This window comes from Petromyzon marinus, chromosome 2 (genome assembly GCF_048934315.1).
Source record: "Petromyzon marinus isolate PM22_M1 ecotype Great Lakes invasive population chromosome 2, UKy_Petmar_22M1.pri1.0, whole genome shotgun sequence".
In the NCBI taxonomy this organism is placed as follows: Eukaryota; Metazoa; Chordata; class Hyperoartia; order Petromyzontiformes; family Petromyzontidae; genus Petromyzon; species Petromyzon marinus.
The window spans coordinates 21,172,126-21,186,783 of NC_133668.1; the positions used below are offsets into that span (position 1 = coordinate 21,172,126).

Sequence of the window (14,658 nt, forward strand, 5' to 3'; positions counted from 1 at the left end):
CCCTTCCGTTTTCCCTATCCAATGCAATAATGTGCCAATAAACCTATCATTATGGGTGGATCAAATAAAAATATGCATGAACTCTGGAAACGTTTAAATTACAATGTACTTATTTTTTTTAGAATGTAACACGTAGGCTTTGGCGACCAATATTATTCATAATAAAGGTTTTTGGGTTAGATTGTGTAAATATGAATAAATTTTTATTTAAAGCTTTCGTGACTGCAGTAATTCATATTCTTAGCTCTTTCGGTAAAGTCACGTTGAAGGGAAACAATAAAATAATGAAATATATATAAAACAATAAAAATTCTCACGACGTTTCGACCATAACACAAACGGTCGTCATCAGGTGTGTCGGTTTGTGTTATGGTCGAAACGTCGTGAGAATTTTTATTGTTTTATATATATTATTATTATTTTATTGTTTCCCTTCAACGTGACTTTACCGAAAGAGCTAAGAATATAAATATGAATAGTTGTTAATCCACCACCGCCCGACAGCCAATTAGTTTTGCTGATGATTATAATGATGGCAAATCGCCTGATGAACCAGCAAAACGTCATACACAATTGTAAATGTTGTGTGGGTTTACTCGGCATCAAACCAATTTGCTCAAGTAATAGCTAATTGGCACATTTTGTTCACGTGACAAATCTTACTAATTGGCTGTGTCGGGTGTTGGTGGGTTAACGACACATGCTATATAACCTTTATTATGAGTACTTATTTTTCACTGCAGAGTAAATCAATAAAAAAACACCAAAGATCATAAGAAAACGATTATTGTTAACCCAGTGCCTTGCTGCACCCAGTCATGAAGTAGTGTGCAAACATCTATGTTGAGCAATTGCTATATTTTAAATTGCTCGAATGTAGATGGTTGTACCACAATGTATTAGCTTGAAAGAAATCACACTTTGCGAAATAATATAGGAAAATCAACGTCAAAGTTTAATATTGCCAGAAACAGTTTTTTTCTGTCACACTCACCTTCGTCCATTTTGTGTGACACTTAAAAAAACTAGTTTTTTTTCTTTCTAATACATTGTCATGCAACATTAATGTTCCATGTTTAATAAAACATTTTATTCAAAGCGCATGTACTGTAATGTCACAGTGCAAAGGCCTTCATTTAACTAGGTCACCTGTTTTCTTTTTACCCAGGCTATGTGGTCCATTCATCAAAAAATGGCAGGCTGCATAGCAGGGTTGTGCAGTCAGGTGTGTTTTATAACATTCCCAACGAAGTAATTAACAGTCCAATGCATTGCCGTATCATTGTACACGCACTGGAAACCTTTAACGAAAATACGTGAGGCTTGTCCACATTCAATAAACAACACGTTTAAAGGGGGGAAATGTGGCATTTAATGACACATCAATTCATAGATTACAGTAAAAATCATGATACATTAAATATTGAATCATGCATGTAATAAATGATTATTTCTGGTTCATGTAATTCATACACACGTGATGAGCTCATTTTCCATTTAGACTAAGGGAGCAAAACGAACTTAACAAACTGAACACAGTGCAAAAAGCCAAACGAATTTAGTTGCCCTGGCATATGTGGCAATTCACCAAATTTTGTAGCCGAGTTAATAGATTCGTGCCTCATGTAAAAGTGTTGCATGAGGCTATTGGTATTTCATTTTAGGATTATGTGTTACTCAATTTTGAACTGCATTTGTTTTTTTCCAGGTGATGGGTAATCTCATTATCTAGAGAGGATGTTATCTTGTTTTTACCAGATTTCACTACTTATCTGAAGTGGCTTCATTGCATGCCACTGACATTGTGGCCACCCGCAAGTCATATTTCCACATCATGACATTAAATGATGTGTGTAAGACACACAATTTACAAATACAGTGAATGGACCACATAGCCTGGGTCATTGTCATGCTGGAATACACATTCACGACCCATTTTCAATGCCCTGACTGAGGGAAGGAGGTTCTCACCCAAGATTTGACGGTCCCTTTGATGCGGTGAAGTTGTCCTGTCCCCTTAGCAGAAAAACACCCCCCAAAGCATAATGTTTCCACCTCCATGTTTGACGGTGGGGATGGTATTCTTGGGGTCATAGGCAGCATTCCTCCTGCTCCAAACACGGCGAGTTGAGTTGATGCTAAAGAGCTCCATTTTGGTCTCATCTGCTCCTAATCTCAGCTCATTACCTGTATAAAAGACACCTGGGAGCCAGAAATCTTTCTGATTGAGAGGGGGTCAAATACTTATTTCCCTCATTAAAATGCAAATCAATTTATAACATTTTTGAAATGCGTTTTTCTGGATTTTTGTTGCTGTTATTCTGTCTCTCACTGTTCAAATAAACCTACCATTAAAATTATAGACTGATCATATCTTTGTCAGTGAGCAAACGTACAAACTCAGCAGGGGATCAAATACTTTTTTCCCTCACTGTATGTTGGAGTGGATTAATCAGATTGGATGGATGGACCGATAATGACATGATAAAACTTGGGAAAGCAGAACATACTGTGTTTATAAGTGTGTTATGGCAGGATAATTTTAATCACAAATGTGCAAATAACATTTTATCTGAAATAATATTGACGTTAGAAGATTAGATATTACGAGAGATAAACAGATGCAAATGTAAGAAATTTTCATAGCTGGTGATGAAAATGCACTGACATTGTGTGCTTGAATTTCAAGCAAGAAGTATTTTAATGATATTGTTTACAACAAAGAAACTCTGCTCTGTTTTCATTACCAACATTTTCGTTATTTAAATACAATGTCGAGGATGATGTGCAATTTTAAAAGTGTTTTCAGCATTACAGTGAATATCTTCCAAGAATGAGTCTGTATACAAAAATGATAAAACATTGTTTTTTAAGTGACTGGAGTTTTCAATTAAATATGAGCATCCCTTTTCATATTCAAATCATACTTTGTATTAACAAAAAAACATCATGCTGGTGCAGCAGAGAAATGTTCCAATTGATTGGGGACATTGGGCAATTTACTAGTTACAACATTGAAAACGGTTCATTACACACGCAATTTTGACACTGAAGTAATCCTGCAGTTCTAAATCTCACGTAATGGGGGTGAGACTCAAAATTAGATTTGATGTTAGTTTCTATGAGGTTAGGTTGTGTACGCTAACTCTTAAAATTGCAATCAGACATTAGTTTGCCAACTTGCTGTTAATTAATGGACATATATATCAGGGATTAACCTGTACCATGAAAACTCGGAGGTGGGAAGCCAGGCTTTGGAGGAATGGGTCGTGGAGGTGACAGCGTCAACACTGATGGTCCTGTTGCTCCATCCCCAGCGTTTTGTGCCAGTTGTTTCTTTCTAAGAGTGTTTGCAAGATCATCTAGGAAGTTGGGCTTGGGTGGAGGGATGGGATTGACAGGTGTTTTTTTGAGGACCACATTACAAGGGTTAACTGCTTTTACATGCATGGTTGAACTCGATGTAACTGGTGGTGGTGGCGGTGGTGGTGGCGGCGGTGGTGGTGGTAGTGCAGCACCAGGAGGGGTTGGGATGGACACATCTGGCATGCTGGGTTGAGCTGAGGGTAAGGAATTGTTTGTTATAGGTGCTTGATGCATTGTACCAACTTTGTTATGGAGCTGTGGAGCACATGGGGTTTTGGGAGGCTGTGGTGCCTTGCCAGCTGGTGGACGTGGTTTTGGAAAAGAAGGAAGTGTAGGAGCATTGCAACGGGGAGGAGGTGGCAGTGCCATTTCTTGTGGAGGGTAAAATTGTGGCGGTGGAGGAAGGAAAGATGGAGGAGGTGGCATAAACTCTTCAGGCGGGGGTGGTGGTGGAAAGTCATCTGCCATCATCGTGCCTTGCACCTGTTCGATGTCGCTGCTTGAAAGGCAGCTCGATTTGCGTTGTGGCACTGATGGAGGTTTCTTTGCTCTGATTGCCACAACAACTCCGCTCGCCGGGTTGGCACTCATTCTAGCCGCCGGTGCTGGCCTGCTGCTTTGAGGTATTGCTGCAGGAGGAGGTGGGGGAGGAAAGGTGTCAGGTGGAGGAGGAGGAAACCCATCACATGGAGGAGGAGGAGGTGGAGAAGAAACATCATCTGACTTGACAATGGGCCGAGTTTGTGGCGCTGGGCCTAGGACCTTGGTTTGCACAAAAGATTCAGGAGGAGGAGGAAAGGACATTTCTGCTCCTGCTGTGTCCGAGTTCTCCAGAGCACCAGGTGGTGGAGAGAGTGGCAGGAATACATCATCCAGTTGATTCTCCTGCAAAAATTTGGCATGCACATTTTGGTCAGGCAATATTGGTAATCACAGTCATGCCTACAATAAACAAATTATGACTCTGTCATCTCCTTTGGCAACGCAAATAACAGCACTCTTTGGGAAGTAAGGGTGGCTGTTCTACACAGGAAGTGGCCTCCATCATACAGATGTGCAATTGGCATTGATGAATCAAAACTGACAATGGAAACTTATGTAGCCCCATTTTGTAATTGAAGACAGAGACACTTTAACTTGGCTGTATGAGGTCAGTCATTTTCAATACATATGTAGTATTTACATAAATGTCACATGTCAACTCATTTTTGGGTGTCAAGTTGATCGGTTACTTTCAGGACATCACATTCATCTGTGTATGCAAGATACAAATTAATTACTGTGTACATAATTCCTAATCGTAAACATATGTATAGGATATTCCATCGGGGATGCATTCCTGAAAGGTGCAATGAATATCGAAACGACGTAAATCAAAGCAATTTACAGGGTAGGCAGAGGCCAAGGCGACGGATAAGAGAAAGGATGGATGATGCTGTCATCGATGTAGGTGTGGGTTGAGGGGACGCACATCAGGTAGTGGTATTAATTAAGTAATGACGTGAAATTGGAGACATACATCTGTATATTACTGTATATGTGTATGTGGGTGGTAACTGGAGTACCTGGCGAAAACCTGAGCTTGTGAGGGGGCAACGCTCGATCCATTAAATATGGAACTGGTTTGGGTCCACATTTACTGTTCTGCATTCTCATGGCAAGCCAGTGTATGGTACCTCGACACCCACAGGAAGGGAGTTTCCCAATACTTATTTGATCCACCAACCCTCGTCTTTACAGTGTTGGGTTATATGCGTTGCTAGCCACCACCACCACCAAGCGAATATTTACAAACATACGTTAGGATGTAAATATTTTTAATACGTGAGTTGTACGTTTTAATTTATTTCATTGCTTATATACATCAATATCAAATTATGACCCAGATGTATGGCAAACTGACAATAATGGCAGAATATCTTAAATCCTTGTTAATTACCGGCCTCCATAATCATTGTGCAGAATTTGTTTCTAAATGTACCATTATGAAAGCAAAATCAGTGGAGCATGGTGACATAGTGGTTGGTGCATTTTGCTCTGAAAATGGCAACTTGGGTTCATTTCTTGGCCATGGCAAACATCGGTGACGAGTAATATCTGAGCCGGTCTTAACCATCCTGCACTGACGAACGTGGTGGAATATGGGAAAAAAAAATTCACCTTCATGACAGACAGTGTGTGGGGAGACCTTCGTCCAGCAATGGATGACATACAGCTGTAACTAATGAAGCAAACATAGTCACGATGTTTCACCATTGTCAAATCCTGTCAGAATGTTTGTTAATATGTGATGATTCGTGAGTGTTTGCACGTGGAAGACAGGGTCGCCTCGTGATAAATGATGTCCATAAGAGGCAAAATCAATTGTGGCTCTCTGGAAATCTTCAGCTCTGATATTATGATACCCATTAAAAAATATTTTCAACAATGGAAACACCAGGCCATTTCCCAAAGAAGCTCGTGTTACATAACACGAAAGATGTTTTATGTAAATGTATTTTGTCGTCAACTTGCAATGCGAGTTGAAACGCTTGAGCAGACAAGACGTATGAATTATTGACGTCAGTAATATTTTTGGGCTGTATAAAGGTTAACCTATTACCATTTGTGTAAAACCTTTCATTGCATCAGAAGAGCACCCAACCAATGGGCAAATTCATATTGGAAGGAATATCAAAAACACTTTGCGAAGGTGATTTGCCACATTGTTGATGGTGACAAAGGCATATGATTGTTTTGTATAGGAACATTTGCCCAACATATGAATCTGCACCTCTGTACATCAACAGAAAATAAAGTGACATGTACACTAGGTATAGAAACACTTCTTCGAATACAAATATTTTGTTCTCAAAAAGGGAGAAAATAAAAATGTTGCCATGTAAAATCCTATATCTATAGCCATAGAGTGCAGCAGAATATTTTAAATCTTGATTTGAAGTTTTCGTGACTGCAGGAATCCATACTCTTTGGTTCTTTTGGTCAAGTCACGTTGCTTGTGTGGCGATCGAAACGTCATGATCTATTATTTTTTATACCTATGTGACTTTCAGTAAAAAAAATACTGGATCCCAAGCTATAAAACCCATATTGCACTAAATGCTAATGGACACTGAATTTGTTTGTAGAGACACTTTTATGACTCCATCAACACAGAAACTAAGCAGATTACCAGCTGCCACCAATGAGAGTGTGCTCTTAGTCACAGAGTGTTTATTTTGTGTTTGTTTAACCTTAGATGAACCTCAATGTCTTATGGCTTAAATGAGATGACACTACACTTGATTTACAGGTTATAACACCAGTGGAAATATTAGTCACATTTAACATGACAAGGTTCAACACAGATGAGAAGAAGAGAAGCAGAGGCTACAGGTGGAAGCTGCATGTGGAAAAGTTCAGGACCAGGGCAAGGAGGCGATTTTGTGTTACGCAAAGATCAGCTGCAATCTGGAACCCCGGCTGCCCAAACCACACGCGGTGCAAGCAAATTCTATTTTTTGTTACTACTGTAGTGACATCGCGGGATGTCACTGTGTGGTGCCGGCCCTAGAGAGGCCCGGCGTGCGGTGTATTGACATCGCGGACACCACTTGGATGTGGGTGCAGTACCGGCCCTAGAGGGGCTCGGTGAGCGCTGATCGATAGCGCTGGATGGCACCATGCTTGGCGTACAGTGCTGCCCCCTACAGGATAGGGTGTGGGAGTGCCGGCCATGGAAATGGGGTTACTAAGGGCCGTGGCACTCTGGTTGACCACAGATGACACATGACCGGTTAAGTCAACACAGGGGCGCCTAGTGGGGGCTTGGGGTGGTCACGTGTCAGGGTCCAGATCCTGCTTGAGGATTCTGTAAGGTGGTCGTAGCCAAGGGTGGAGCCAGCCACGCCATAGAGGATATAAGCCGGGTCCCCCAGAGGGACCGGCGCTGTTGTTCATCCTGAAGAAACCTTCGTCTACGTTGTACGTCCTGCAGAGTCTCAAACACGTGGACCTGGACCCAAGCTGTGGTCCGGTCCGTTGTAGCTAGTTACGGTGTAATTAGTGTAGTTACCCTGGTGGTCACCACCATACAGTGAGGGAAAAAAGTATTTGATCCCCTGCTGATTTTGTACGTTTGCCCACTGACGAAGAAATGATCAGTCTATAATTTTAATGGTAGATTTATTTGAACAGTGAGAGACAGAATAACAAGAAGAAAATCCAGAAAAACGCATGTCAAAAATGTTATTAATTGATTTGCATTTTAATGAGGGAAATAAGTATTTGACCCCTCTGCAAAACATGACTTAGTACTTGGTGGCAAAAACCTTGTTGGCAATCACAGAGGTCAGACGTTTCTTGTAGTTGGCCACCAGGTTTGCACACATCTCAGGAGGGATTTTGTCCCACTCCTCTTTGCAGATCTTCTCCAAGTCATTAAGGTTTCGAGGCTGACGTTTGGCAACTCGAACCTTCAGCTCCCTCCACAGATTTTTTATGGGATTAAGGTCTGGAGACTGGCTAGGCCACTCCAGAACCTTAATGTGCTTCTTCTTGAGCCACTCCTTTGTTGCCTTGGCCGTGTGTTTTGGGTCATTGTCATGCTGGAATACCCATCCACGACCCATTTTCAATGCCCTGGCTGAGGGAAGGAGGTTCTCACCCAAGATTTGACGGTACATGGCCCCGTCCATCGTCCCTTTGATGCGGTGAAGTTGTCCTGTCCCCTGAGCAGAAAAACACCCCCAAAGCATAATGTTTCCACCTCCATGCTTGACGGTGGGGATGGTGTTCTTGGGGTCATAGGCAGCATTCCTTCTCCTCCAAACACGGCGAGTTGAGTTGATGCCAAAGAGCTCCATTTTGGTCTCATCTGACCACGACACTTTCACCCAGTTGTCCTCTGAATCATTCAGATGTTCATTGGCAATCTTCAGACGGGCATGTATATGTGCTTTCTTGAGCAGGGGGACCTTGCGGGCGCTACAGGATTTCAGTTCTTCACGGCATAGTGTGTTACCAATTGTTTTCTTGGTGACTATGGTCCCAGCTGCCTTGAGATCATTGACAAGATCCTCCCGTGTAGTTCTGGGCTGACTCCTCACCGTGCTCATAATCATTGCAACTCCACGAGGTGAGATCTTGCATGGAGCCCCAGGCCGAGGAAGATTGACAGTTCTTTTGTGTTTCTTCCATTTGCGAATAATCACACCAACTGTTGTCACCTTCTCACCAAGCTGCTTGGTAATGGTCTTGTAGCCCATTCCAGCCTTGTGTAGGTCTATAATCTTGTCCCTGACATCCTTGGAGAGCTCTTTGGTCTTGGCCATGGTGGAGCATTTGGAATCTGATTGATTGATTGCTTCTGTGGACAGGTGTCTTTTATACAGGTAACAAGCTAAGATTAGGAGCACTCCCTTTAAGAGTGTGCTCCTAGTCTCAGCTCATTAACTGTATAAAAGACACCTGGGAGCCAGAAATCTTTCTGATTGAGAGGGGGTCAAATACTTATTTCCCTCATTAAAATGCAAATCAATTTATAACATTTTTGACATGCGTTTTTCTGGATTTTCTTGTTGTTATTCTGTCTCTCACTGTTCAAATAAATCTACCATTAAAATTATAGACTGATCATTTCTTTGTCAGTGGGCAAATGTACAAAATCAGCAGGGGATCAAATACTTTTTTCCCTCACTGTAGGTTGTTATCCTGTTAAGGGGCAGTTACCCCGTGTGTTGGTGTTAAAAAATGTGTTGCTTCCAAGAGTACGTCTGCGACTCAGTTGAACTCACTACACTATTGTTATTTTACCAGGTAAGGTCCACTGAGCTACATAGCTCTTTTGCAGAAGCGACCCGGCCACAAATGATAGCTGAACGAATTGGTCATCATCAATGTGGAAATTTCTAGCAGCCAAGTACTCAAAATGCATATTTCTAAATGTGGAGGGAATAACCGGAGGACCCTGAGAAAACTCCACGTGACCACGGAGAGAGAGAACACACAAACTCCAAATATACAGTGGGCATCAGGGTTAAAAATCGAACCCACGAACCCCTGCATACCAAGCAAGGTAGTTAACATTTCGCCACTTTGGCACCCGAGATTAACTGGGACCCTTCAAGAAACACCTTACAGAGATTCTAGAATCTATCTTCAACTGACAACCCGGATGAACAGAATGCCCCCCCTCCCCCCTCTCATCTGTAATAGTCCTTAAAATACTGGATCTGGAGGGCTATAGAAACACAACATTACTTTTAAGATCTCATGCATATGGTTAGATGTCATCTTGTAAAGAATTCAGTGTATGGAATAACATATTATTCAGTGTTGGAAATGCTAATAGCGTTTACTCTAAATGAAACTACACTGCGATTAGATTTTTCCGAATTTGACATTATTGCTAGCATTACTTTCTAGCGTACGTGTATGTGCATGCATAGAATAACACCGCCTAACTCCTCGTTGTAAATGCAAGGCCAACGGTATTCTCTTTCGCTTACAACTGGGTTCCATGTCTGTGTTGGAATTTAGTTTTTATTATTCATGATACACTATTTAAAAAATGTGCACAGATACATTGATTTTAATGCTCCGAATATGTAAATTAATTGCCTGCATTTGAAAATCAAGATGTGATGCACTACTGTGTTGTTTGTCACTTGATAAATGTGCCAACACACAGAGGGAACACTGAATCGCAAAAGCAGCAGTGCATGGTGTGATTTTGGTGATGCTATGAAGCATTCATCTGCCCACTCTTCACTGGCTCTTGTAATATATCCATGGGCCTTTTCCCCAGTAACATGCTGTGGCCTCTTGCATCTCTACAAAAAATGCATCACTTTGGTTACCTGGCATCCTAAAAAATGAGGTTATGACCCGTTGTGCCAAATGTATTTATAATCCGTGGGCATACTCACAAAGACAAAGAACCCCCATATAGCCTTAACAGACTGTTGGGGTAAGTGCTGTTAGCGAGCACCTATGAAGACCAGCACGGCACACGAGGGGGTGGGTGACCAGCACCACGTCCAGCCGCCTTTGTCTCCCTAGTGGCGATGTTTACACATTGCACCAGGTACTCATTTGAGGCAGACCTAGGGGAGGCCCAGGACCGGTTCAGATAATCGTCACTGATGTTTGCCGTGAGCGGGAATCGAACCCGGCTGGTCGGGTTCGTAGCGCAGACCGCTAACTGGTGCACTATCGTTCCCCACTGAACATATACACACTCGTATACACGCATGCACACACAAAAATAAATCCACACCAAAGATTGGCTGTGTAACCGGGACATACATCCGTAGCAATGGCCTAATGCACGCAACACACACATGGCCGCACTGACCCGGTGGGCCTGCGTGAGCTCGGTGCCTCGTTTCCAAGCCTCGGAGAAGATGGCGCTGACGGTGTTGGTGCTGCGCAATCCTTTCGATGTCGGGCTGTCGGCCACCACACCTACACAGCACAGTCAACCCGCGTGTCACGAAGAACTTTGTAGGCAATGAGTTTGTTCTTTGCAACTCAGGCTTCTACGTATGTATGTATGTGTGTATAAATATACAAACGCAACACTTCATGTTGTGCCTCCACATATAAATAAAACGAAATGTTTCATTCCATAAGCAGATTGGCTTTCCAGACAAATATTACAAAGCAACATTTATTGATCAAACAAAATCTGGACCAGCTTTGACCTTCTGTGTCTCATGAGCAGAGTCAGGTTTGTTAAACAAATGCTGCCAGATGGCCAGGTGCTATTGGCAACAGTAGGGCAAGGGTTAAACATGGGACCGCATTCAATGCGAAAAAAAAAGCAATGCCGAGACACAAATTCATTTGCACGTTTCCATAGAGCATCAAGGGTAAATAAAAGTCAAAAGAGCAGATACTCGATTTTGTCTCTAGCAGATGTTAAAAGAACGAATGTGTCGTGAACGAGAGGAGGTTTTTAGCCATGTGTCTGCTCTCATTCACCACAGTGGAATCACGGATCATGGGGAGCATCCCAACGTTTTAGATTCCTGAATTATGGCAGCACACATACTTCTAGAGTTTCGCTTGAGTTAAGTGATACAGCTTATGTTCTTTTCAAGCTAATGTATCAATTTATATATTACAAAAATAACGTCTTAACTGGTGACAACTAATTGGTAAAATAAGAATTAGTGATGAATGTAATTTAACAGTTATTTTCATTTGCAGTCACGGCATCGTACATGTGCATTTACTTTGCCGAAGTGGTAATTAATATGGGAAATGTAATGTTGCATTGGAACATTCTGTAATTACAAATGTATGGATCTCACCCAGTGTGTATAGTCACATGTTCCCAAAAATATTGGCCAAATCCCTAAGTCTTAATGAGCTGCCAATTGTTAAGCATAAATACTAATTTCATAATTACAGTTTAATTGTGGGTATTTATATATCTATATTTTACAAACTTGTTGACTCACATGCACTGCTAATCAGATAACGCTAATTGGATTCCAGGCAGTCAACTTGTCAACAACTTGTGCTGTGAGGTCGAGTACGACCTCTGGTGACATCCACGACCAGACTCCGCCATCCACACCTGTCTCTCCGCTGCCTCTCATAGCTGGGTTAGTATATAAGGCCAGCGGTGTTCTTGATGTCGTCCATCCACCTCCTCCGAGGTCGACCTCTGCCCCTGCTACTTTTTCCATTACCGAGCAAGACCTTAGTCCAGAGGTCCTCATATCGTGTCCAAAGTTTGTCAATTCTTGCTTCACGAATAAGGCCTCGAGTTGAACAGCAGGACCAATCTCTCTCAGGGTGGACATGTTTGATATTTTTGCTGCCCATGGTGTACGTATAATTATTCTCCAGCACCACATCTCAAATGCGCTGATCCTCTTTCACTCACTCAATCTCGGCGTCCACGACTCACATCCATATAGGGCAAGAGGGAATAACAGAGCTTTGACAAGCCTCTTCTTGGTGTTTATGGTAATGCCCTTGTCTCTCCATATCGTATTGAGCCGTGATATGGCTGTTCTACCGCGAGCTAGCCCACTTCTGATCTCGTGGCTACACTCCCCGTCTTCAGCAATCAAGGAGCCCATGCATACAACGTTCTTCACAACTTCGATTGGTTCATTTCCCAGACTAAATGAGTTTAGGTGTTGTGTCGCTATCGCCTTTGTCTTTTGGAGATCGAGTCAGAGTCCAGCCTTCTCACAAGCTTCTTTAACATTTACCAACGGGGTCATTATTTCAGCTTGGCTATTTGCTAGTTGGGTGGTATCATCAGTATATCTTAAGTTGTTTATTAGTCTGCCTCCAATATTCACGCCTGATTCGATGGAATCCAGGCCTGCCTCTCGCATAAATTGAATAGGTATGGAGACAGTATATATCCCTGTCTTACTCCTTTCCCATTGTCAAATTATTGTGTCTCCCTATACTGGTTTAACCGTTACTTTTTGATTGGCATATAGATTATGTAACAGGCATACAAGGTTAGTGGGATTCCCATTTCCTTCATTGTAATCCACATCAGTTCATGGTCCACACAATCAAAATCTTTGCTGTAGTCATTGAAGGAGAGGTACAGCTGTTGCCTCTATTCGTTTGAGCTTTCCATTATCCGTCTGATGTTCGCAATTTTAGTCCCTTGTTGCTCTTCTTTTCCTGAAGCCTGCTTGACCATCTGGTAGTTATTTTTCTACATATATGTCCATTCTATGTTGAATAATCTTCAGCAAAAGCTTGCTGGTATGGGATATGAGAGCTATAGTACGGTTGCTGGAGCATTCTCTGGGGTCACCTTATGCATAGGTATATATATACATACTGAACGCTTCCAGTCTCTGAGCCACTCACCACTCGACCAAATCTGTTGGCTCAAAACTGAGTAATAGCCTCATCTCCTGATCCCTTGATGAGATCAATGGGTATGCCTTCTCCTCCTGGAGCTTTGTTGTTCGTAAGCTCTTTCATGGTCTTTTGTGTACCTTACACTCAATCACAGAAGGTTATTGTTCATACTCTCCTGCATAATTTTTTTGTTAATGCTTTCATCTAGCTTAAACAGTGTCTCTGTGTATTCTCTCCAATTCTTCTTCTTAAAAAGAGAATTTGTAATGACTAGGTCATTGGCAGCACAAAAAAATATATAAAATGACCCCAGCATCATTAGTTTCTTCAAGGCCATGTTGTCCAGTTATCCAAGTTGTCCGCATGTCACTTATTTTTGCATTCCAATCTCCCATGACAACTAATGTGTGGCCTTTTGGTGTGCTGTCAATTGTTTCTTGAAGTTTCCCATAAAAAATAATCAATGTAAGCTGCCTCAGACATTGAGGTGGGTGCGTAGACCTGCACAATGGTGATGTTAACTGGTATGGATCAGAAACGTACTAAGACAATGCCATCATTATCCGGGTTGTAACCTACAGAGTTAGACTTTTAATGGCTACTCAATTCCTCTTGTACGATTCATGGCCTGAGTATAGAATCTTACAGTCGTCCGAATTAAAGTGCCCCATTCCTGTCCATCTTAGCTCACTGACACCTAGGATATCTTTGCAGGTCCCCTTCAGCTTGGCTTTCGGTGCTATAGACTTCAGCATCCGCAGTTAATTTCGGCTTTCCTGTGGTAGCATTATTACAGGTAGCTCTACTTGTCAGAGTTCTTCGTTCTTCTCCAGTAGTTATGTGGATGCTTTCTTTCCTGGGGGCCCACTGTCCAGCACCAGCGCAGCTATCCTTAAATTTCTGGTCGTGAATATTTTCTTGGCAAATATACCAGAAGTGGTTTTCCATTTCCTTCTTCGGTATGAACCATTCTTAGTCTGAAACCTCCCCTCGTTCGTCATGGGTGACCCTACTAGGAGTATGGAACTCCCAACCACATAGCGCTGAGGTTCATCGGAGCATGCAAGCCCCTCCACCACGTCAAGGTGATGGTTCACATCCACTGCTAATCAAATTATACTGTTTAGATTCTAGCCAGTGGCCGTAGGTAATTGGTTCAGTTTAATAATTGGATATTGTCCAGTTATGTTTCCTTTACAAGACTGAGACACATTTAATGTATTCAGCTTTCAAAAAGCAACGGATTTTAATGCAGCCCAATGTTGTTGCAGAATGTACCACTTCCTTGTCTCAGCCACTCTGAGCCTTGAAAGATTACCGTTAAATATTTGAAAATGGAATATGAAACTTCCTCTGAAAATGTAGTATTCAGCTCTCAGGCACACATTCTTATCATGCTAAAAATCATTGAAAAATCAACTGGCTACTCTCATCTATGCTGTGTCTTCATTGTGAAAATTT

General features: G+C 42.0%; 1 protein-coding gene across 4 annotated transcripts in view; it reads right to left on the reverse strand.

Moving 5' to 3' along the window:
- Positions 1–932: 932 nt before the first annotated feature.
- Positions 933–14,658, reverse strand: part of LOC116945129 (amyloid beta A4 precursor protein-binding family B member 1-interacting protein-like) — a 49,390-nt gene continuing 35,664 nt past the window's right edge. For all 4 annotated transcript variants that reach the window (XM_032959296.2, XM_032959304.2, XM_076071437.1 and 1 more), the window contains 2 exons: positions 10,703–10,812; positions 933–4,251 (listed from right to left, as the gene is read on the reverse strand). In XM_032959296.2, the coding sequence (XP_032815187.1) occupies positions 3,214–4,251; positions 10,703–10,812 (1,148 nt within the window). In that variant the 3' untranslated portion in view covers positions 933–3,213. The remainder of the gene's footprint in view (positions 4,252–10,702; positions 10,813–14,658) is intronic.